We start from the raw sequence: 24923 nt of genomic DNA on the forward strand, positions 1-24923 counted from the left end.
CATCTGTACTGAATTGACTGTTGCATGTATGCTTAGAAAACATCACTAGTATGCACTCTTGGTGACATGATTGTTAATAGTAGCTTATATACATATATATGTGAATGGGATCTTCTGCCGATGGAGTACAGATGCTCGTATGTTCTTTGTAATTTAGTTATGTTGATGGGTCGTGCTGTTAACTGAAATAATAATGTCGATGGATTATGAAAATCTTGATGTTATATATATAGTTGAAGTATGTTGTTGGGCTGCTTATTATCGAGTTATGTCGTTGATGGACTAAGGGTTCGGCAACCTCATGTGTAAATTTGTGTATTTGCTGATGGACTGTGCTGTAGACTGAATAGGAACGTTAAGCATTATATAGACGTTATGCATAATATAGTTTACTTGTAGATATGGTAGCATTTGGACTGAGACGAAATGATTGTCAGGTGTATTTACTTAGCGATGATTGATTCGTTGACAGGGCTTAGATAAGATGACAGTATCGTGTGGGTTAGATATATGTATAGCGACTGATGAGACTGTTGACTAAACCTAAACTGTTTGACTGACTAAGCTTATAAACTGAGCCATTAGCTTGAACGATATTGTGATGTGACTGTTGTAGACGGTTTAGTATGGACTGAGGGGTAACAGTTAGCTTTATCTATGGGGTAGTGTACCTTGCAGGTACGACATCCTTCGGGATTCCTCGACTGATATGTCCATCCTTCGAGATCACTCGACTGATATGTGCATCCTTCGGGATCACTAGATTGATACTTGTATCCTTCGGAATCACTAGACTGATATGTGTATCCAACGGGATCACTAGTCTGTTTGATGTGTGCGTTCTACAGAACCACTTGACTGTTTATATAGGGTACCCCTTAATAGGAAGCTAACTGTTATTACCCTAACAGGCCCAGTAGTGGGTCCCTTACTGGGTATATTCTATACTCACCCTTTCCTCTTTAATTTTTTTTTTCAGGTAAAGGTAACGCGAGGGGCAGACCGACGAGAGGCAAGAAGGATGCTTGAAGGTCATATGAACATGTCTAGTTTTTTTATGCTTCCGCTTAATGTATTTGTTATTTCTATTTCTTTTTAATTATTAAATGGAGTCATGGTTAGAACATCTGTTTTGCTGTTTTGTTTTGATGACTTCATGGACTATGTTTTGGAACTTTTGGAAAGTGATCTAAAATAGGGCCCGAAACTGTTTTTGTTACATTTTGAATATTTTAATGAATCGTAAACAGGTCTTTATGAGTTTGTGGGTTTTACTGTCGAGTCTTAGCAGTAAGTAGTGACCTCAGCTTAGTTCGGAAAATTGGGTCGTTACATCAACACATAATTAAACTTGTAACTCATACTATGAATTAATTAAAGACTTATAACAACGTTTAACCGTCGGGAAATACAAAAATTTGATTCTAATTAAGAAGAATTTAATTACATTAATATATATGATATTTGTTCACAATACAATAATTCGATTCTAATTAAGAAGAATTTAATTACATTATTATATATGATATATGTTCACATTTCCTTGCTTGTTTCTATGTTGTCTTGACCTTCAAATACTAATTTGTGCAAGTATTGGGCATTGGTAACTCCTGTACTTTGAACAATCTTTGAAAAACCACTTTCTTGATTCGATAAAAGTTGTTCTGGAGTGTCGTACTCCAACACCTATTATGTAAAAACGCAAAGAATAAGAAACTAATGCTTTTTTGTAGTACAAAGATACAAAAAGATATAATACAACTCAAACAAAACTAGAATCTATAATTTTAAACAGGTATTAAAATAAGTGGTACATACAAATACCAATTGAGTTAAGCTCATGTTGAAAAAAACTAGAATATTAATAAGAGTAATTAAGTGGATCGTTTGAATGATTATTGAAAGTAAAAAAAAAAAAACATCCTTTACCTGTCCAAACTCAAGTAGAAGAATTCGATCACAGTCTATGATGGTATTTAATCTATGTGCAATAGTGAGCATTGTACAAGATTTAAACTCTTCCTTAATACTTTTCTGAATTAAGGCATCAGTTTGTACATCAACCGCCGCAGTTGCTTCATCAAGAACAAGTATTTTTGATCGTCGAAGAAGTGCTCTAGCAAGGCTTAATAGTTGCCTTTGCCCAACACTAAAATTCTGTCCACCCTCTAAAACCTATAAAAACTTAAATAAGTTTAACATATATAATTCTGAATAGAGATGGATATGGGCCGATACGAACATGGTGTGATACATGCAGATCGTTTTCTTAATAAATATTTTAGAATATGGCGCCATACCAAGAACACATTTATTAAAAGTATATATCATATTTATACAAGCATTTCAAAATGAATATGTTTAATATACTAAATGAGTTTGTTATAAACATTATATTGTGTTCTAAAAAGTGTCCATCCTATGCTAACTCTACAAAATGAGTTTGTTTAATATACTTAACTAGTATATTAATATGTGTCGGATAAACATTATATTGGACCTATATTGACTTTATATAATTTTTGTCTAACTTCTATTGTGTTCTAAAACGTGTCCATCCAATCTAATATGATCTATTTGGTTGTATTTTGTTTGTTTGTGTTTTTTCCTTATTCTCTTTCCTTTGAAGTTTGTATCCTTTGTGTATTTATATTTCTATTTATTATTATATTAATGAGAAGGTATTTTTTGTTGACAAAAAGACCAAGTGTTTGATATGTGTTCCAACAAGTGTCGGAGTGTTAAACAAAAACATGCCAGCAAAACTTGGGTGTCGTGCACAATCACTTCAGGTATAAGGGATGCGTATTTTATTTTGTATGCACACTTTCTTTTAATTTGTTTCTAATTTAAAAGTGTCTAAACCTAAAGAACGGTAGTTGTAATCTTGATAAATATCTAAAGAAGTTATTCAAATATATTTGACAAGACCGAAGTGTGTTTCACTTAGCAAGATTACGAACAACAATGCTATCAAAGGCCGAGCTACAAACAATTCATTAATTCAATACAACAGTTTGAGAGCAGAAAATGGGGAAGAAATAGCCTCTCAACCAGATTAATTATAACTCAGCTCTAATATTTTTAGTTACAAAGTTGCATGCATATATCATAATATTAAGAAATCAATACAAAGAATCCAAAAAAATGGAGCAAAGTTTCCAGCAAATCAATTTCACATATTACAAAACAAACCAAAGTCTAAGGAAATCTTCTAAAAAAGACTATCAAATTGAACAAAGAATTTAAATAAAGAATCATATGACTTAAACTACTATCAAATTCCACACATAAACTATTTCTCACAAAAGTCGATCGAAATGAAACATACCTCAGCATCCAAGCCCAACGTATTCCTCCTTATGACATCCATTAAATGTGTCCTCTCAAGAACTTCCCAAAGATCAAAGTCAGCGTGTTCTTGGAATGGATCTAGATTAAACCTAACACTTCCTACATAAAACAAAACAATACAATGAGAAAAACGGAAGAATACGCTGTAACTATAACCCAATTTGTTAACTCTTTATCTTTCTTATGTTTTTGGTTTTTAAAAACTAAGACTATTTTCTCTTCATTTTTTACTATGACCTTTATCTTTCTTAAGTACAATAATTGAATTATTCTTAACTAAAGTTCTAAAAACAAAAGCAAACTTTTAAAAACTACCTATTTATTTTAATTTTGAATACTTGTGCTAATATTTTAAAACATCAGTAAAAAGAACGTATCTAAGCCAGAAACACCAGGGTGAAAGAGGTGTTAAAAAAACTAAATTTACAAAAACCAATCAGGCTTACCCAAACGGGACCTAAGAAACCAAGATGATTAAATATGATCACATCCTTTACCTGAAAAAAGAACAGGTGACTGTGGTATAATCCCAACAACTTTTCTCAAATCCCACAATCCAAATTTTGCAATGTCCAAACCATCAATGAATATTCTTCCTGTATCTAGTTCAACAATACGAAATAAAGCATTAAGTATGCTTGATTTTCCAGCCCCAGTCCGTCCAACTATTCCAACCTTTTCCTTAGAAAGAACACTAAAAGAGATCCCATGCAAGACGGGTGGGAGTTCGGGTCTATAGCGTAAAACAACACTATCAAATTTTATAACTCCAAACGAAGGCCATCCCGAGGGCGGTCGATTGCTCTCGATAATTGATGGTGCTTCCGAAGCTAAATCTATATACCTCCCAACGCGCTCGACCGAGTTTAAACTATTTTCAACCATACTTCCAAGTGTGAGTACATCTGTCAACAAAGAAGTAATAGTTAAAACATTTGTAATTAGAAGTCCCATGGTGGTTGCAAATGCTTGTTGGTTTTTTTCTTTGCTATTCCTCATCACTGCAAAAGTTGTTGTAAGCCAAATCATTAGAGCTCCCACAGTTTGTAAGCGAATGGCTAGCCATTGGTTTCCACTTATCATCGCAAGGCTAAATCTAATGTTGTTGTCCATAGATTTTCCATTGGTTTCAACAATCCTATCATAAGCTTTGTATGCACGAATGGTTGATACCCCATTTAGAGCTTCAGTAAATTGTGCATAAACAGGAGATCTACTTATCGAGTCTAGTCGTCGTACTTCGCGAGATGTCCTCTACATAAAAAAACAATAAAAAAATAGGTTTAAATTAACGGTTTGTGAAATTGACACATAAATATAAGCAAAAAAGTGTAAACAATTAATAGAGAATCGACACAAAAAACAATTTGAAAACAAAAGTCATGTGCTTCTTCTAAAGTACTTAGAGCTCATCACTTTCTTGAATTTTTTCGATTTAGGAGAATTACACTTCAAATATTTTGTCAAAACTCAACAATGATGTATTATACAATAATTAACTAGTTATTTAATTTACTTGTAAGAATAATAATAAAATAGAAAATGCATGTTGGTTACCTGGTAGTATAAATAGACTACATAAAAGCATAAGATAAGAGGAAAGATTGCACACAACGATAGAGTGCTCAAAATTCCAATCAAGATGAAAGTACAAAGGATAGATGAAATTTGCTCCAAAAGCACATGGAGACGTTGTGGAATGATTCTATCAATCTCCCCTATATCCTTCGAAAATCGATTGACGATCCTCCCAAGAGGATTGATGTTGAAGAACAACATTGGAGCTTTTATAGTAGACAAAAGCATTTGGTCGTGCAACGTTCTAGCTGCATGTAGGCTCGACGTGATGAACCATATAGAATATAGTAGTCTCAACAATACCTGATAACAAAAGTTGTTTAAGCTTACATATGATATAAATTAGAAAGTGAAAAGGTATGTAGGATTGAGTCAGCTTTTGTGTGGGAAATGAAGAAAACAAATAAATAAAAAAAATTGCAACGAGTAATACTTTTTAATGAGTAATAATTAAGTGTCTCATAAAAATATTAATCGATTATACACGTACCAGACTAAATAACAAGACGGCATATATGGCGTTGTTGTATAAAGTTTGAGTTCGTCCTAAGCTACGTTGGCCAGTCCATTTCTTCAACCATAGGTTCTCAAGAATTGTAAGAGTGATTGACAAAACCAAATACACGAGGAGTATAATAACAACCCAAACACCTCCTAATGCCTTCATGTATCTGAAAGGAATCAAAAGAAAAGGAATTAGAGACGGCAATAAATTAATGATCGTATATACACAAATTAAAACCGGATAATATGTAATTGGTGATTTAGAAGGAAAAATGTACCTAAGTACAATATTCCAACCAAGTAGGCCCGTTTCTCGTTCTTCTTGCATGATCAGAGTAGTGTTTTGTTGCCTAGTAAGGTATTGTGATGTAGTAGCATCTACAGAATCATTTTCGATCTCGTTATTAGCAAGTGGAAGTCCTGATGATGATTTTTTAGTACCATTGGTTTCTCCGTCTTCCCAAACTTCATCACTTTCTTTTGATACTCCTGCATTTTTCATTAGCGTTTGGAACAACTTCCCGTTTTCTTTTAGTTCTTCATACGTTCCTTCCTCCTTCACCATGCCTTCATGAAGGAGGATAATTTTGTCAAATTGAGGTAGAAAGTGTAGTTGGTTGGTCACAACAACTCTAGTCTTCCCTCTTAATTCTCCGTTAATGCATTTTTCAAAAACCTGGTCACAATTGGGCATCTATTGATGATATAGTACAAGAAAATCCAAAATTACACTAAAAATTTCTCTCCAAAAACAGAGGAGGAATACATGAAAGAATAGGTACGCGATATATACATACAGTAATCCAAATATAAACCCTTGATTTAAATGAGGGAAGGAAACTTCAAAGCAAAGCAATGTGTAATTTCCATCTTTTTACCTTAATTAAGTTTCTGTAAGGATCCTAGTTAGTGATATTAGTATGGTGTATTAGCTAGCTATGGATACCTGAGTAGCGACATGAGCATCAAGAGCACTAAAAGGATCATCAAAAATGTATACATCAGAATTGGAGTAGACTGCCCTTGCCAATGAAACTCTTTGTTTTTGACCACCGCTGATATTCACTCCTCTTTCTCCAATTTCAGTAAGATCACCACCCTAACAACAAAATAAATAATTAATTTCCTATCATAGTCACATAGATAATATGTGTATATATATTAAAACTAGGTATTGTTCAAAAATAAATAATATGGAAAACAACTTACTGGTAGTAAGTCAATGTCAAGGTGTAATGCAGTTATATCGATTGTCTTTTCATATTTGGCAGAATCAAATGGAGAACCAAATAAAATATTCTCACGCACCTACAAATTAATTAAAAATGCATAAGCAATGCAATTAAAGTAAAGTAATAGTGAAGAAGCTAGTAATCAATTATTGTATAATATTCATACTTACTGTTGCATTAAAAATCCATGAAACTTGTGGAACATAAGCAACATCTCCTTGAATAAAAACAGAAGCATTTGCATCCGCATCCCTAGGTACTGGTGGAAGTTCTCCAAGCATGGCTGATAGTAGTGATGTCTTTCCTTCCCCTGTACTTCCAACAACTCCCACTAAGCTACCCATTGGTATCTCCAAATTAATGTTTGACAACGTGAACCTCTCACTCTGCTTAAATTAATTAAGTGATCAACGTTATTATTATAATAAATCATGTTATTTCTTTTTTCACTAACCAATTTCAACTCCAAAGGATACCTTACATGATTTATATCCCAAGCAAAGTTTCCATTCTTTATTAAGATGGATGGAAGGTCTGGATTTAATGGTGGATTTGGAAGTACAATTCTCTCTTTAGCTACAACTAACTCCTCCACACGCTTTAACGATACAACCGCATTTACCACCTGTGTACTCAATCCAACGCCATCATCTATTTTTAAGTGGCATGTATATAATAGAAATAAAACCAAAATAATGGCATAGTCTGATCAAAGATCAAGTATATAATATAATAAGAGGACTTAAAGTATTACAAAGGAAAAAGGAAAAAAAAAAAGCTTGACATTAAATTAAGGAAGGTAATAGAACCTGAGGTATTGCACCGAAAAACATGCATAAAGAAAATATGAGTACTGAAAGCAGTGAAAGGGATGTATATGCTCTAGATGGAGTCAAGTTTCCTTCAAAAACTGTGAATAATCCAAAGGAAGTCACAACCACCAAACAAGGAATGATATGAACTATGAAACTATTGATCTGCAAAACCAATTAAATTATCATTAAAATTCCAACAGAAATATTTTGTAAATGTGAGATCATCGTTAAAAAATGTTTTTTATATATGTATATGAACTATATAATGACAACTTGTACCATTAATTTTGTTATACTCCTAACAATATACTCTAGAACATTATATTGAATAAATATAAATGTAGAGCTACCTAATTAACAACAAAGTTTAATTTTCCTTTTAAAATCACAATGTGACGATAAACATAAAAAAAAAAAAAATAACGTTACAAGAACTAGTATAAATGTATATATAACTTACCGATTTGAGAAATGCTGCTTTCTGAAACCATGACAATTCCAACTTTCGAATGCTTTGTACTTTGGATTGAAAACTACTCTCCCAAACATAATATCTAATCCGTTTATAAATGACAAATAAATTATCAACAAATTTTATTTTAAATTATAAAAGACTAAATATATATTATTCCTTATTGCGTACTTCACTGTCTCCATTGCAGCTAAAATCTCATTGATAAGACCAATTCTCTTGTCTGTACATTGCAACTGCTCTTTGGATTGTTTCCGCAATCTATTGGTCACGAGTTTCTGTAAATAAAAACACATAATAAAATTTTAACTATTACGTTTGGATTTAGTTTAATGTTGGAAGCCAAGCAATAATAAATGCTGCTGACCAAAACTTAACTATTATAACCTACCATTTAACTGCAACGAGCTTAGCTGTAACTGACATGACCTTCCATCCTATAGGTACGACGCTTGATCCTTTACCCTCCAATTGTTGTACAAATAAAAAAACTAATTAACTAAAACGTTACCTATTTCAAATCTAAAGAGCGGTTGCAATGTACGAACAAGAGAATTGTCCGTACATTTTTTTTGTTGCTAGAAAAAACTATCAACAGAGCCCAAAATTCTTGTAGTGTTAGCTTAGCTCAGCAGTCTAATATGACACTCCATTCTATAGGTACGAGATTTTATTCTTCACCCACCAATTGTTGTAAAAAAAAAAAACAAATTAACTACAACCTTACCTATTTCAAATCCCTCTTTGCTACCATGTTTACTATTTGTTTTTCATGTTTAATATTTCCTACTCATTCTTTTTTATTTCTCCTTTCATTATTTTCTACTCATACTAAAATAGTCAGACTATTATAACCCATAGATTATAATAACAAACTAAGCATCCCAAACGTCCTTATATAATGAATATTATTGATAAAGAATATTATTGTTATACACATATACCTGGATGGGAAACAAAAGAATAAGCAATGATGCACCAAGAAGTGATGAAACCCCCAATTGGCGGTATATGAGAACCATTGCAACTATTATACGAAATATAGATGACCATAATTCGTGAAGTGACTTGGTTATATTCTGGATGTACGTAAAATTACCCTCATTAGTTTTGTTAGAAATTTATTCAATAAGAAACACGAAGAAAAAACAATTTGATAATAAAAGTTGTTTCTACACAAACAATTCTCTTCACATAAAAGTAGAAAAGATAAAAACAAAAGTTCAAATATAATAGAAAAATAGTATTGAAAAACTCACACATATATACAATATAATTTATTGTTGTCATCAAAAGCATTCACTACACAAACTCTTGTTTCAATATCATGTGCATGATTCAAACTAACAGAAATGAAAATGATTTACTACCGAGATTATCTCTTTTTTATATTTATCAAAAAATAAATTATCTTAAAAATCTCTGCACCACTGCATCAACTTTTCTAATTCCAACGTATTAATTCTAGACTTTATAACTTGATTTAGCATAAACTTTCCTCATAATTACTTTTATGAAAGCATTAATGTGCAGAAAATTTTGAAAAGTGGATAATGTGCATGACCCTGTCCTAAGGTAACTAAAGCAAAATGCATTACTATAATTCAGTTAAAAAATTGGAATGTACCTCAAGTGCTGCAGTATCGGAAGTCATCAAGTTGGTTATCTTTCCTGTACCAAATTTGTTGCTATCCTCATGGGTTAACCTCATTGATTTACGAAAAATAGACGCAACCTACAAGTATATCAAAACAGACTAATGCTCAAACTACAATCAAACTAAATCAAAGAAAACAAAAACATTAACTATTCAAAGCATTTGAATTAACTAAAAGATCAAATAAAGCATGATTGAAAAAAAATTAATTACCAAGACTGATCTCAATCGAAAACCAACACGCATTACATTATGAAGATATTGTGCTTCACATAACACTCCAAATAGCTGCAACAAAAAAGAAACATAATATTATTAATATAATTATATACATATGTATGTGTGTATGTGTATATGTGTATATGCCCAAAGCTAGAGTTTTCAAAGCCTTCAAAACAAGCTCTTTTGGCAACTGTTTGAAGGCACATATATTAGGATTTGTTTAATTAACAAACCTTCTTAAAACTATTAGTTCCATTTCAAATTATAAAGGTTGTAGTCTCATATAAATACCACTTCCTTTTAAATCATTCATTAAAAAGTTTAATCATTAAAAAGTGTAACGACCCAACTTTTCCGGACTAAGCTGAGGTCACTACCAAATACCAAAACTCGACCATTCAAAATAAAATTTAAAACAGACCAGATACGATTCAGTAAAACATTATAAACCTTACAAAAGACAGTTTCGGGCCCTATTTTTAATACCTCAAAAAGTCACAAAATAAAATGTCAAGTCACCAGTCCAAAAATCACAATCAAAATATTCTGACAAAATACATAGCGGAAGCGAAAGAAAAACGGACGCGTCCATATGGCCTTCACGCCTCCTTCCTGCCTCTCGTCGGTCTGCCCCTCGCTGTACCCCTACCTGAAAAGTTAAAGAAAGGAAAGGGTGAGTATAAACATACCCAGTAAGGGACCCACTACTGGGCCCGTTAGGGAACAACAGTTAACTTCCTATTTGGGGGTACCCTACATAGCAGTCTAGTGGTTCCGTAGAACGCACATCTCAGTCTAGTGCTCCCGAAGGATACACAAATCAGTCTAGTGTTCCCGGAGGATACACATATCAGTCTAGTGCTCCCGAAGGATGCACATATCAGTCTAGTGCTCCCTAAGGATGCACATATCAGTCTAGTGTTCCCGGAGGATACACATATCAGTCTAGTGCTCCCGAAGGATGCACATATCAGTCTAGTGTTCCCGGAGGATACACATATCAGTCTAGTGCTCCCGAAGGATGCACATATCCGTAAGGCACACTACCTCATAGATGAAGCTAACCGTTACCCCTCGGCCCTTACCCAACTGTCTACATCAGTCACATCTCAACGACATTCATATTACAGTCCCGCCATAGGCTTTGTCAGTCAGATAGTATAGGTTTAAACACCTACACCCTCAGTTGCTTTATGCGTTACCGATTCGCACGCCAAATAGGGAAACCCTAGGTCCAATCGACTAACCAACCAAAGCCGGACTCACTGTCCTTCCCCGTCCACACTTCATGAACCACATCCAGATCAGTGTTTAATACATACTAGACCGTAACGTTAAGGTCCATCAACATATAATTTCAATCCACAAACAGCAGTCACAGTATAATTTCATCAGACAGAATATAATATCAGTACTTAACAGTCAACACGCATACAGATATTCAGTACAGTCACTAACGTGTAATCCCCTGTGGATTACTACGGTTTTAACCTGGACTCGGGGTCCAGTAGTAGGAAAACCCTTACCTGAAATTCGGTTATGCCCCTCGATTGAAAACTACGCTCCACAGATCCACCTAAACGAAACACGAAGGTTTTAGTGGATGGCCTTAGTAGCAGTTGATTCACAAGGTCATCCGTTGACTTACCCAAGGAAAGGAAGCTATCTCCAATCAGGTCTGCCGCGGAACCCGAGAACTTAAGCGTCAACTCTGCACTACCTTCAAGGGAGAAAAGTAGGGCCATAACTTAAATCAACATTCAAACTCAAATCGGACGAGGTAACATTAGGGAAAACATCAGAACAATCCTTACCGAAGACTCACCGTGAACCGAAATGAAGGGAGGAAGGCTTAGGTGGCTCGGCTCGGCTCGGCTCGGCTCGGCTCGGCTTGGTTCGGCTCGCGGCTCGGCTCACTCGGCTCGCGGCTCGGCTCACTCGGCTCGCGGCTCGGCTTGGTTCGGCTCGCGGCTCGGCTCGCGGCTCGGCTCACTCGGCTCGCGGCTCGGCTCGCGGCTCGGCTCACTCGGCTCGCGGCTCGGCTCGCGGCTCACTCGGCTCGGCTTGGACAAGGATGGCGGCTCGGCTCGAACAAGGATTGCGGCTCGGCTGGGCAGCGATCTCGGCTCGGCTTGAAGCGGTTTCGGGTCGGGATGCTCGGATCGGAAACGGGCTCGGGTCGGCTGGAACCGGGTCGGGTCGAACGGCTATCACGATTCCGCGGCTTCTTTTCTTTCCGGCGAACGACGGCGCTTCCTCCGTGCTCGGTTCGCGTTGGAGACACGAGCTGACGACGGAGAGTACGCCGGCGGTGGTAGGACGATGAGAGAAGGCTGGAGAAAGAAAAGGAAAATGGATAGTTCGGGTGGCGGTGGCGCGGCGGAGAGAAAATGAAAACGGAGGGAACGGAAGGGAGATGGTGGCGGCGTTGGTTTCGTGAGGGCCGACGGACTGCCAGGCGAAGAACGGAGGAAGAAGAGAAATGGATGGCGGCGCGCGGCAGACGAACGAAGAGGAAGACGGAGGAGTTCGGGCGTCGGGCGGCTGCGGGAGAGAAAAGAAATATCGAGGGGGGGGGGGGGCTGCGCGGCGCGCGCGTCTCCTAGGGTTTTCTTCCCTTTCTTTTTTTTTTAAAATATATATATATATATATATATATATACGTTAATAATTATAAAAAAATATTAATAGTTTTAATTAAATTTAATAATAATAATATATATATTAAAATATAAATAAAATAATAATAATAAAGTAATAATAATAATATATTAATAATATTAATATTAATAAATAATAATTTATTTTATTGTTTTATAAAAACAATATTTCTATAATTTTAATTAATAATAATAATTATTATAATATTAATATTATAACAAATAAAAATAAATATTAATAATAATAATATAATAATATTATATTATTATTATATCGACTTGCAATTTACATAAAACGAGAAAATTTTACCTTAAATTTTCGGGGCGTTACATTCTTCCCTCCTTAGGGAACTTTCGTCCTCGAAAGTTTTATTCCTCGAACAGTTCGGGATAACGGGATCTCATGTCGTCTTCACGCTCCCATGTAGCCTCTTCTACCCGGTGATTCCGCCATAAGACTTTAACTAGGGGAATTTGTTTATTTCTCAACGTCTTCACCTCTCTAGCAAGCACCTCAACAGGTTGTTCAACATAACTCAAGTTCTCGTCAATCTCTAGTGGCTCGTAATCCACTACATGGGATGGATCTGGCACGTACTTCCTCAACATAGAAATGTGAAACACATCATGGACTGCCGAGAGTGATGGAGGTAACGCCAAGCGATAAGCTACAGGGCCAATCCGCTCCAGAATCTCAAATGGCCCAACAAAACGGGGACTCAACTTTCCCCTCCTTTCAAAACGCAAGACACCTTTCATAGGTGCTACCTTTAAGAACACCTTATCCCCTATCTCAAACTCAAGGTCCTTCCGCCTCACATCTGCATAACTCTTCTGTCTACTCTGAGCGGTATGCATGCGTGATCTAATCTTCTGAATTGCTTCGTTAGTAGACTGAACTAACTCAGGACCCATCAATCTCTGCTCACCCACCTCACCCCAGCAAACCGGGGATCTACAACATCTGCCGTACAGGGCCTCAAACGGTGCCATGCCAATAGTAGCCTGATAACTGTTATTATAAGCAAACTCCATCAAATGCAAGTGGGAGTCCCAGCTACCTGGAAATTCCAATGCACACGCCCGCAACATATCCTCTAAAACCTGGTTCAGACGCTCAGTCTGACCGTCAGTCTGTGGATGGAAAGCCGTACTAAAGTCCAACCTCGTGCCCATAGCAGTCTGCAAACCCTTCCAAAATTTGGAAGTGAAACGGGCATCTCTATCAGAAACAATCGACACTGGCACTCCATGTAATCTCACTATCTCAGACATGTACAACTGTGCCCACTTACTAGCAGTATAGGTGGATTTACCCGGAACAAAGTGCGCTGACTTAGTAAGTCTGTCCACCACAACCCAAATCACTGTAAAACCCCTCAGAGTTCTCGGTAGCCCTGTAATGAAATCCATGGACACGTTCTCCCACTTCCATTCCGGTATGCTCAAGGGTTGTAATAAACCCGCTGGTTTCTGCCTTGGTGCCTTAACCTGTTGGCACACCAAGCATTTACTAACAAATTCTGCTACTTCCCTCTTCATGTTACGCCACCAAAAAACTCGCTTCAGGTCCTGATACATCTTCGTACTACCTGGGTGCATGGAAAATGGGGAACTGTGCGCCTCAGATAATAATTCTGTCTTAACCGCACAATCTGACGGAACACAGAGGCGTCCCTCAAACAACAGTCCACCATCAGAGGATAACGAGAACTCAGCCGTTTGCCCTGCCTCTGCTAGGCCACGTTTCTCAAACAGATAAGGATCGTTACTCTGAGCATCGATGATCCTCTGCCTCAAAGTCGGCTGTACCGTCAACTGGGCTAGCTGCACAGTAACTGCCCCCACTGACACTGCAATCTCAGCCCGCTCGAGATCCCGATGCAATGGGGCCTGCCGGGTAATAAGTGCTGCTGAATGTGACACTTTCCTACTAAGAGCATCGGCTACCACATTTGCCTTGCCTGGATGATACAGTATCTCACAATCGTAATCCTTCACTAACTCAAGCCACCTTCGCTGTCTCATATTCAATTCTTTCTGAGTAAAGAAGTATTTCAAGCTCTTATGATCTGTGAATATCTGTATCTTTTCACCATATAAATAATGCCTCCATATCTTCAAAGCAAAAACCACTGCTGCCAACTCCAGATCATGTGTAGGGTAGTTCTGCTCATGACTCTTCAACTGACGAGACGCATAAGCGACCACCTTACCCTGCTGCATCAAAACACAACCCAGACCCTTCTTGGAAGCATCACTATAAATCACGAAATTGCCAGAACCATCAGGTACCGTAAGAACCGGTGCGGTAACTAACTTCTGTTTAAGGGTCTGAAAACTGTCCTCACATGCCTTGCTCCAAACAAAAGGAGCTCCCTTTCTGGTCAACTGAGTAAGAGGAGTAGCTATACGAGAAAAGTTCTCCACAAACCGTCGGTAATAGCCCGCTAAACCCAGAAAACTGCGAACCTCACTGACTGTGGAAGGTCGGGTCCAACCAGTGACTGCCTCTATTTTAGCTGGATCTACAGAGACTCCAGCCTTAGAAACCACGTGGCCCAGAAAGGACACCTGCTTCAGCCAAAACTCGCACTTCGAGAACTTTGCGTATAAATTATTATCCCGAAGTGTTTGCAAAACCATACGTAAATGCTCCTCGTGTTCGGCCTCCGTCTTAGAGTATATCAAGATATCGTCGATAAACACAATCACGAAAGTATCTAGGAACTCCCTAAACACTCTATTCATCAAGTCCATAAACACTGCCGGAGCATTCGTCAAACCAAAAGACATCACAATAAACTCGTAGTGTCCATATCTGGATCGAAATGCTGTCTTCGGTATATCTTCATCCTTAATCCTCAGCTGATGGTATCCCGACCGAAGATCAATCTTAGAGAACACTGTGGCTCCCTGTAACTGGTCAAATAGATCGTCAATCCTGGGCAAGGGATATCTGTTCTTTACCGTTACTTTGTTCAACTCCCTATAGTCAATGCACAGACGCATCGATCCGTCCTTCTTCTTAACGAATAAGACTGGCGCACCCCAAGGTGACACGCTCGGTCGAATAAATCCCTTATCAAGCAATTCCTGCAACTGTACCTTCAATTCTTTCAGTTCTGCGGGGGCCATTCTGTAAGGGGCTCTGGATATAGGAACCGTGCCCGGCTCCAACTCTATGGCAAACTCAACCTCCCTGTGCGGAGGTAATCCTGGAAGTTCCTCAGGAAAAACGTCCGGATAGTCCCTCACTACTGGTTCTGACGACAGGGATACATCCGCCTCTCTAGTATCCACCACACTCGCTAAGATACCCCAAGTACCCTGACTGAGCAGTTTACTGGCCCTGATGGCTGAGATTACCTGAGGCAACGACTTTGACCCTCCTCCCTTAAATTTAAAACTGGCCATCGAGGGAGGGTTAAACGTTACCTCCTTACGTGAACAATCTATGCTGGCGTGGTTGGCGGCCAACCAATCCATACCCAGGATTACATCAAAGTCCAGCATATCCAGAACTATCAGCGTTACCTCAATCACATGGCCTGCTAACTCAATCTGACATGCCTTCACCTTTTCCTTCGACAACATACATTCCCCGGAAGGAGTAGATACTGACAGAACATGGTGTAAGGGCTCAACCTCTAAGCGGGCATGCGACACAAATGCGGAAGAGATAAAAGAATGTGACGAACCCGAATCAAACAAAACTAAGGCGTAATGCCCCAACACTGGGAGCGTACCTGTCACTACTGTGCCCGCCTTCTCTGCCTCAGTCCTGTTGGTAGCGAAGACTCTACCCTGATGTGGAGCACCTGCTCCCTGATTCTGCGCGATCCCCGTGACTCTCAACGGGCATCTGTCAGCTGTATGACCCTCTTGCCTGCACTTAAAGCAGGTCCTGGTCCCGAATAAGCAACGGCCCAGATGGTGCTTCCCACAAGTGGTACACAACGGCTTCCCTCTGGCAGCCTCCCCTGCCTCAAAAGGTTTCTGCTGGAAGTTGCGAAACTCACCACTTGGTCTGAAATTCCGCTGTGGTACTGGAACAGGCTGCTGCTCAGCCTTCCTCTTCTGTCCCGACGTCGAACCTCTACCAGCGGTCTTAGACGAGTTGGCCCTCTCCTGTAAACTGAGATCCACTGCCAGGCGCAGTGCATCGGCATGAGTAGCGGGTCTGAAAGCTCGGACCAAACCCTGAATGTCCAGTCTGAGGCCTCTAACAAACTTGTCAGCTCTGGCCGCCTCAGTCGCTATCATCTCGGGAGCGAAGCGGGATAACATGTCAAACTCCGCATCATACTGCTCCACTGTCATGTCACCCTGCTCTAAGTTCAGAAACTCCTGCCGCTTGGCATCTCTCAAACTGGCAGAGAAGAATTTCGCATAGAAACTCTCCTTGAACTGCTGCCACGTGATCTGACTCACATCACCACCTAGCATCCTCTCTGTAGTCTCCCACCAGGCAGTACCTCTGTCAGTCAACATAAAAACAGCACACTGGACTTTCTGATCCTCAGGGCATTTCATGTAACGGAATATGGTCTCCAAGGACGATAGCCACATCTGAGCTCTGGTGGGGTCCTCCAAAGACCCATCAAACGTCGTGGGATTATACTTCCTGAAATCCCTCAGGTGCTTAGCCTCTGCCGACAACTGATCCGGCACAAACTGGGGTGCAACTGGTACCGGAGCCGGAGCTGGAGCAGGAACTGGTGCTGGAGCTGGCGCTGGAACTGGCGCCGGAGCTGGCGAGGCAGGCTTCTGCTGCTCCCGCATTTGCATAATCATATCTCTAAACCTCTGCTCCATGGCGACTAGGTCCGCATGAGTAACTGGCGCAGCCGGGTCAGGGGCTGGGGCTACAGGCTGCACCTCAGGCTGAACGCGTCCTGCTCCCCTTCCTCGGCCTCCTCGGCCACCCCTTCGTGCACCTCTCCTTGGTGGCATTTTCCTAATAACCACCAACAATTCCGTAAGTCATAAATTGGTAATTGAAATTGCAGTTTAACTTAGGTAAGGTAATGCATGTAGGGTTATACATATACTTTCATGAGAGCGTACCTGACGAGCGGCAAGGATCGTTTCAGCCATAAGGACACAAAACACAGACTCACATTATAAGTCAGTCTACAGAACCTAAAACTTAGGCTCTGATACCAACTGTAACGACCCAACTTTTCCGGACTAAGCTGAGGTCACTACCAAATACCAAAACTCGACCATTCAAAATAAAATTTAAAACAGACCAGATACGATTCAGTAAAACATTATAAACCTTACAAAAGACAGTTTCGGGCCCTATTTTTAATACCTCAAAAAGTCACAAAATAAAATGTCAAGTCACCAGTCCAAAAATCACAATCAAAATATTCTGACAAAATACATAGCGGAAGCGAAAGAAAAACGGACGCGTCCATATGGCCTTCACGCCTCCTTCCTGCCTCTCGTCGGTCTGCCCCTCGCTGTACCCCTACCTGAAAAGTTAAAGAAAGGAAAGGGTGAGTATAAACATACCCAGTAAGGGACCCACTACTGGGCCCGTTAGGGAACAACAGTTAACTTCCTATTTGGGGGTACCCTACATAGCAGTCTAGTGGTTCCGTAGAACGCACATCTCAGTCTAGTGCTCCCGAAGGATACACAAATCAGTCTAGTGTTCCCGGAGGATACACATATCAGTCTAGTGCTCCCGAAGGATGCACATATCAGTCTAGTGCTCCCTAAGGATGCACATATCAGTCTAGTGTTCCCGGAGGATACACATATCAGTCTAGTGCTCCCGAAGGATGCACATATCAGTCTAGTGTTCCCGGAGGATACACATATCAGTCTAGTGCTCCCGAAGGATGCACATATCCGTAAGGCACACTACCCCATAGATGAAGCTAACCGTTACCCCTCGGCCCTTACCCAACTGTCTACATCAGTCACATCTCAACGACATTCATATTACAGTCCCGCCATAGGCTTTGTCAGTCAGATAGTATAGGTTTAAACACCTACACCCTCAGTTGCTTTATGCGTTACCGATTCGCACGCCAAATAGGGAAACCCTAGGTCCAATCGACTAACCAACCAAAGCCGGACTCACTGTCCTTCCCCGTCCACACTTCATGAACCACATCCAGATCAGTGTTTAATACATACTAGACCGTAACGTTAAGGTCCATCAACATATAATTTCAATCCACAAACAGCAGTCACAGTATAATTTCATCAGACAGAATATAATATCAGTACTTAACAGTCAACACGCATACAGATATTCAGTACAGTCACTAACGTGTAATCCCCTGTGGATTACTACGGTTTTAACCTGGACTCGGGGTCCAGTAGTAGGAAAACCCTTACCTGAAATTCGGTTATGCCCCTCGATTGAAAACTACGCTCCACAGATCCACCTAAACGAAACACGAAGGTTTTAGTGGATGGCCTTAGTAGCAGTTGATTCACAAGGTCATCCGTTGACTTACCCAAGGAAAGGAAGCTATCTCCAATCAGGTCTGCCGCGGAACCCGAGAACTTAAGCGTCAACTCTGCACTACCTTCAAGGGAGAAAAGTAGGGCCATAACTTAAATCAACATTCAAACTCAAATCGGACGAGGTAACATTAGGGAAAACATCAGAACAATCCTTACCGAAGACTCACCGTGAACCGAAATGAAGGGAGGAAGGCTTAGGTGGCTCGGCTCGGCTCGGCTCGGCTCGGCTCGGCTTGGTTCGGCTCGCGGCTCGGCTCACTCGGCTCGCGGCTCGGCTCACTCGGCTCGCGGCTCGGCTTGGTTCGGCTCGCGGCTCGGCTCGCGGCTCGGCTCACTCGGCTCGCGGCTCGGCTCACTCGGCTCGCGGCTCGGCTCGCGGCTCACTCGGCTCGGCTTGGACAAGGATGGCGGCTCGGCTCGAACAAGGATTGCGGCTCGGCTGGGCAGCGATCTCGGCTCGGCTTGAAGCGGTTTCGGGTCGGGATGCTCGGATCGGAAACGGGCTCGGGTCGGCTGGAACCGGGTCGGGTCGAACGGCTATCACGATTCCGCGGCTTCTTTTCTTTCCGGCGAACGACGGCGCTTCCTCCGTGCTCGGTTGGCGTTGGAGACACGAGCTGACGACGGAGAGTACGCCGGCGGTGGTAGGACGATGAGAGAAGGCTGGAGAAAGAAAAGGAAAATGGATAGTTCGGGTGGCGGTGGCGCGGCGGAGAGAAAATGAAAACGGAGGGAACGGAAGGGAGATGGTGGCGGCGTTGGTTTCGTGAGGGCCGACGGACTGCCAGGCGAAGAACGGAGGAAGAAGAGAAATGGATGGCGGCGCGCGGCAGACGAACGAAGAGGAAGACGGAGGAGTTCGGGCGTCGGGCGGCTGCGGGAGAGAAAAGAAATATCGAGGGGGGGGGGGGGGCTGCGCGGCGCGCGCGTCTCCTAGGGTTTTCTTCCCTTTCTTTTTTTTTTAAAATATATATATATATATATATATACGTTAATAATTATAAAAAAATATTAATAGTTTTAATTAAATTTAATAATAATAATATATATATTAAAATATAAATAAAATAATAATAATAAAGTAATAATAATAATATATTAATAATATTAATATTAATAAATAATAATTTATTTTATTGTTTTATAAAAACAATATTTCTATAATTTTAATTAATAATAATAATTATTATAATATTAATATTATAACAAATAAAAATAAATATTAATAATAATAATATAATAATATTATATTATTATTATATCGACTTGCAATTTACATAAAACGAGAAAATTTTACCTTAAATTTTCGGGGCGTTACAAAAAGTTTGTTTATGATTGAACAAGAAAAACCATGAGTGATAAATTAAAACAACTGAATATAATGAAAAAGGCAACCTACAAATTGATTCACATGCATGGATGTGGTTAAAATAAGAAAGAAGGATTTGGGTCATACCACTCCTACAAATATTGAGAAGGCATAAATGTAACCAATTCTAGGTGGATCTCCACGCTGTATGCACTGCATATACAAATTTATTTAAATATATATATATATATTTGTATATATGTGAATATATTAGGAATAGAGTTAACCTATGTTTTTTTAATGACGTTAAAATAGTTAAAAATCATTTTTGTTAATTTCAAAATCATTCGAAATAACCTTTTTAATAATTCAAAATCAATTTTAATGATATAAAAGATAGCATTCAAAAGAGAGAAAAGAAACAAAAACAAAAATGGGAATTAACCAACCTCTAAAAGTTTACATAAAAGGACAGGTCCCACAAATTGAGAAACATCACTGCCAGTCTACAAGTACCAACTTCTTAGTCAAATAGGAGTAGTAATATAACAAATATATTATTAACGCTAAATATAAAGCAAAATATTTCTATTAATGAAATTAGAGCAAATATTATGGAGTAGATTATGCTCAAATATCATGGAGGAGATTATGCTCAAATATCATGGAGGAGATTATGCTGTATTTAACACTATTATTCTTCCCTTATTTAACCTTAATTTTGTGTATAAATATACTTGTATGCTGTAATATTTCATATGAGAAATACAGAAACATCAATAAAGTTACATGGTATCAGAGCCAAGTTTCTAACCTAGCCGCCGCCGCCGTCCTCATCCGCGAATCAGTTTCTGCCGGTCGTCCTCGTCCGCGAATCCGTCCTCATCCGCGAATCCGTCCTCGTCCGATTTCTGTCTGCCGGTCGACTTCTGTCAGCAGATCCAGTCGAAGCTTCCGCCTCCGAGTCCTCCCGCGGCCTTCCTGTTTCTGTCTTCGCCTCCGAGTCCTCCCAACCTTCACTCTTTGTCTCTTCATCCGTCGGCCGACCAACACGCCTTATTGGTTTGGACTCTGCCGCCAAGCATCGATCTATTCCACTACCTTCACAATCACCACCTCAAGGTCCGACACCTTCGCCAATACTAGTCTATTCAATACTCGTCTGGTCCTTCAGAGCTCCGACCGCCTTCCGGATCGTACTAGGCGCCATTTCAAAACCCTCACTTCTGCCGCTGTCACGCCGATCTGAAGGATTTCATTGCAGATCCAGGTGTTTATGAAATCACCCCCACTAGCCCACTAGCCCACTAGCCCACTTCTGCCTTCCTAGCCCACTATATAAACCATATAAAACATCACCCCCACTAGCCCACTAGCCCACTTCTGCCTTCCTAGCCCACTATATAAACCATATAAAACATCACCCCCACTAGCCCACTAGCCCACTCCTCTCCACTAGCCCACTTGAAATCTGTGTTCCTGTATACCTCTTCGTCCAATCAGTCGTGAAATTAATTCCGCCCCCTCTATCCGACGAGATGGAGAAAAATGACGTAGCTCGCCCCATTAGCACCATCCTTGATGGCACAAACTATATTACCTGGGCCCACCAAATGAGGAGTTTTCTAATAGGTCGAAAATTATGGCGTATCGTCACGGGAGATATTACCAAACCTGTCAAACCTATTGTCCATGAAACCAGTGCAGAGGATATTCAGTACATTGAAAGACTTGAGGATTGGGACAGCAAAAATCACCAAATTATCACTTGGTTAGGTAATACTTCTATTCCAGCCATCCACACTCAGTTTGATGCCTTTGATAGTGCAAAAGAACTCTGGGATTTTCTATACACACGTTTTCAGTCTATAGGACTGGCTCATTATTATCAGCTGCACTCTACACTTGTTAGTCTCAATCAGGAAATGGGACAATCTGTGAATGAATATCTCGCCACTCTTCAGCCTATTTGGACTCAGTTGGATCAGGCAAAAATTAGCCCTGATCATATTCGTCTCATCAAAGTATTAATGGGTCTCCGACCAGAATATGAATCCGTTCGTGCTGCTCTGTTACATCGTAATCCTCTGCCATCTCTTGATGCTGCTATTCAAGAAATCTTATTTGAGGAGAAAAGACTTGGCATTGTCTCCTCCCTGCACTCTGATGTCGCCCTTGCAACTACTCATCTCCGACAAGCTAATGAGACCATCTTCTGTAAGAATTGCAAACTTCATGGTCATAAGTTTGCTAACTGTCCTACTATTGAGTGCAGGTATTGTCACAAACGAGGTCATATTTTGGATAATTGTCCAACACGCCCACCCCGCCCTCCTGGTCATTCACACAAACCCAAATTTTCCCATAAAGCCGGTTCTTCATCTGTTGTTGCTGCTGCTACATCTGACATCACTGAACCTTCGAGTCTTCAGTTGACTGATCTTCATGATTTACTGAAACAGGTGATCTCTTCCCAATCTACTGCTCTTGCTGTCACCCCAGGTACCTCTTGGCTCCTTGACTCTGCCTGTTGTAATCACATGACTTCTGACATTTCCTTATTATCATCTCATATTCCTGTTCAATCACTTCCCCCGATCCACTCTGCTGATGGTAATTCCATGTCTATTTCCCACATTGGCACCGTTAATACACCCACCATCAAACTTTCCAACACCTATCATGTCCCAAATCTCACATTCAACCTAGCTTCTGTTGGTCAATTATGTGATCTCGGACTTACTATTATTTTTTCTTCTCATGGTTGTCAGGTTCAGGATTCTCAGACAGGACAAGTGATTGGTACGGGACGGAAGGTGGGTCGATTATTTGAGCTCACATCCCTACATTCTCCTGTGTTTCCAGCCATCTCTGCTCCCGTCACTGATAACACTCTATTTCAGTGGCATCTTCGTTTAGGTCATGCATCCTCTAATAAACTTCGTAGTTTAACTTCTACTGGTCTTTTAAACAATGTTTCTCAGTTTAATACTTTTGATTGTTTACATTGCAAAATGGCGAAACAACCTGCTTTGTCCTTTCCTAAGTCTGCTTCTTTATGTGATAAACCTTTTGGCCTAATTCACTCTGATATTTGGGGACCTGCTCCATGTCCTACTGTTAATGGTTATCGATATTTTGTGTTATTTATTGATGATTATTCTCGATTCACTTGGATTTACTTTCTCAGAAACCGTTCCTCCTTATATCAAATATATGTTGATTTTGCAAATATGATTCAAACACAATTTTCTAGCAAAATCAAAATTCTTCGCACAGATAATGCAATGGAATATAAGGACTCTCGTTTTCTTTCCTTCCTTGCACAACAAGGCACTTTGATTCAACGCTCATGTCCTCACACTTCCCAGCAAAATGGACGAGCGGAACGCAAACACCGTCACATTTTAGACTCTGTTCGTGCCCAACTCCTTTCTGGATCCTGTCCTGAAAAATTTTGGGGAGAGGCTGCCCTCACCTCTGTTTATGTCATCAATCGCCTTCCATCTCAGGTCATACACAATATTTCCCCATTTGAACGACTATACGGTACTCCTCCAACTTACTCTCATCTCAAAGTCTTTGGGTGTGCATGCTTTGTGTTATTACATTCCCATGAACATACCAAACTGGAACCTCGTGCTCGTCTCTGTTGTTTCTTGGGTTATGGCACCGAACATAAAGGTTTTCGTTGTTGGGATCCTATCTCTCAACGATTACGTATTTCTCGCCATGTCACCTTTTGGGAACATCGTATGTTTTCTAGTCTTTCTTCATTTCATGCCTCTCTATCTAGTCCGCACTCATTCTTTACTGATCCCTCTACCCCTCTATTTCCCACTCCTGATTCACCATCCAACACTACATCTTGTCCCCCACTCACATCTGAGCTCACTGAATCGCACACTACCTCCGCACTCCCGGAACTCCCATCTGTCCCCTGTGAGGAACCTGAACATGCACCTGTCCGACGATCCACCCGGGTAAGAGAAACTCCTTCTCATCTCAAAGAGTACCATTGTTTTTCTACTATCATGTCTTTAGTTGAACCCTCCTCGTATAAAGAAGCCAGTACTAACCCTTTGTGGCAGCAAGCAATGGATAATGAACTTCAAGCCTTAGCCAAAACTCACACCTGGGATTATGTTGACCTACCTCCTGGTAAGAAACCTATTGGCTGTAAGTGGATTTTTAAAATAAAAACGCACTCTGATGGCTCTATTGAACGATACAAAGCACGTCTTGTTGCTAAAGGATATTCTCAGGAATATGGGATTGATTATGAAGAAACGTTTGCTCCAGTAGCTCGAATGACATCTGTCCGTAGTCTTCTAGCCATTGCAGCTGCAAAACAATGGCCCCTTCTTCAAATGGATGTTAAAAATGCGTTTCTAAATGGAACCCTATCTGAAGAAGTCTATATGAAACCACCACCTGGCACTACTCCACCACCACAGAAAGTATGCCTTCTTCGTCGTGCTCTCTACGGCCTCAAACAGGCTCCTCGAGCTTGGTTTGCAACCTTTAGTTCAACCATTACACAACTCGGGTTCACCTCCAGTTCTCATGATTCCGCCTTATTTACTCGTCAGACGCCTAATGGTATTGTTCTCCTTCTCTTATATGTG

The 24923-nt window shown here is 40.0% G+C and overlaps 1 protein-coding gene across 1 annotated transcript in view; it reads right to left on the reverse strand.

Annotated features, from left to right (window-relative positions):
- Window positions 1–1423: 1423 nt before the first annotated feature.
- LOC107991212 (ABC transporter C family member 2-like) overlaps window positions 1424–24923 on the reverse strand; it is a 28798-nt gene continuing 5298 nt past the window's right edge. Inside the window, exons 8-26 of the mRNA XM_051084577.1 lie at window positions 20745–20801; window positions 20443–20508; window positions 9826–9900; window positions 9583–9690; window positions 8900–9034; window positions 8127–8233; window positions 7944–8037; window positions 7478–7645; window positions 7145–7293; window positions 6839–7046; window positions 6646–6744; window positions 6383–6535; window positions 5715–6112; window positions 5423–5603; window positions 4912–5235; window positions 3852–4608; window positions 3332–3453; window positions 1930–2175; window positions 1424–1686 (exon numbers count right to left, since the gene is read on the reverse strand). Of these exons, the coding sequence (XP_050940534.1) occupies window positions 1534–1686; window positions 1930–2175; window positions 3332–3453; window positions 3852–4608; window positions 4912–5235; window positions 5423–5603; window positions 5715–6112; window positions 6383–6535; window positions 6646–6744; window positions 6839–7046; window positions 7145–7293; window positions 7478–7645; window positions 7944–8037; window positions 8127–8233; window positions 8900–9034; window positions 9583–9690; window positions 9826–9900; window positions 20443–20508; window positions 20745–20801 (3600 nt within the window). The 3' untranslated portion in view covers window positions 1424–1533. The remainder of the gene's footprint in view (window positions 1687–1929; window positions 2176–3331; window positions 3454–3851; window positions 4609–4911; window positions 5236–5422; window positions 5604–5714; window positions 6113–6382; window positions 6536–6645; window positions 6745–6838; window positions 7047–7144; window positions 7294–7477; window positions 7646–7943; window positions 8038–8126; window positions 8234–8899; window positions 9035–9582; window positions 9691–9825; window positions 9901–20442; window positions 20509–20744; window positions 20802–24923) is intronic.

The sequence above is a fragment of the Cucumis melo genome, chromosome 5, assembly GCF_025177605.1.
Source record: "Cucumis melo cultivar AY chromosome 5, USDA_Cmelo_AY_1.0, whole genome shotgun sequence".
NCBI classification, from domain to species: Eukaryota; Viridiplantae; Streptophyta; class Magnoliopsida; order Cucurbitales; family Cucurbitaceae; genus Cucumis; species Cucumis melo.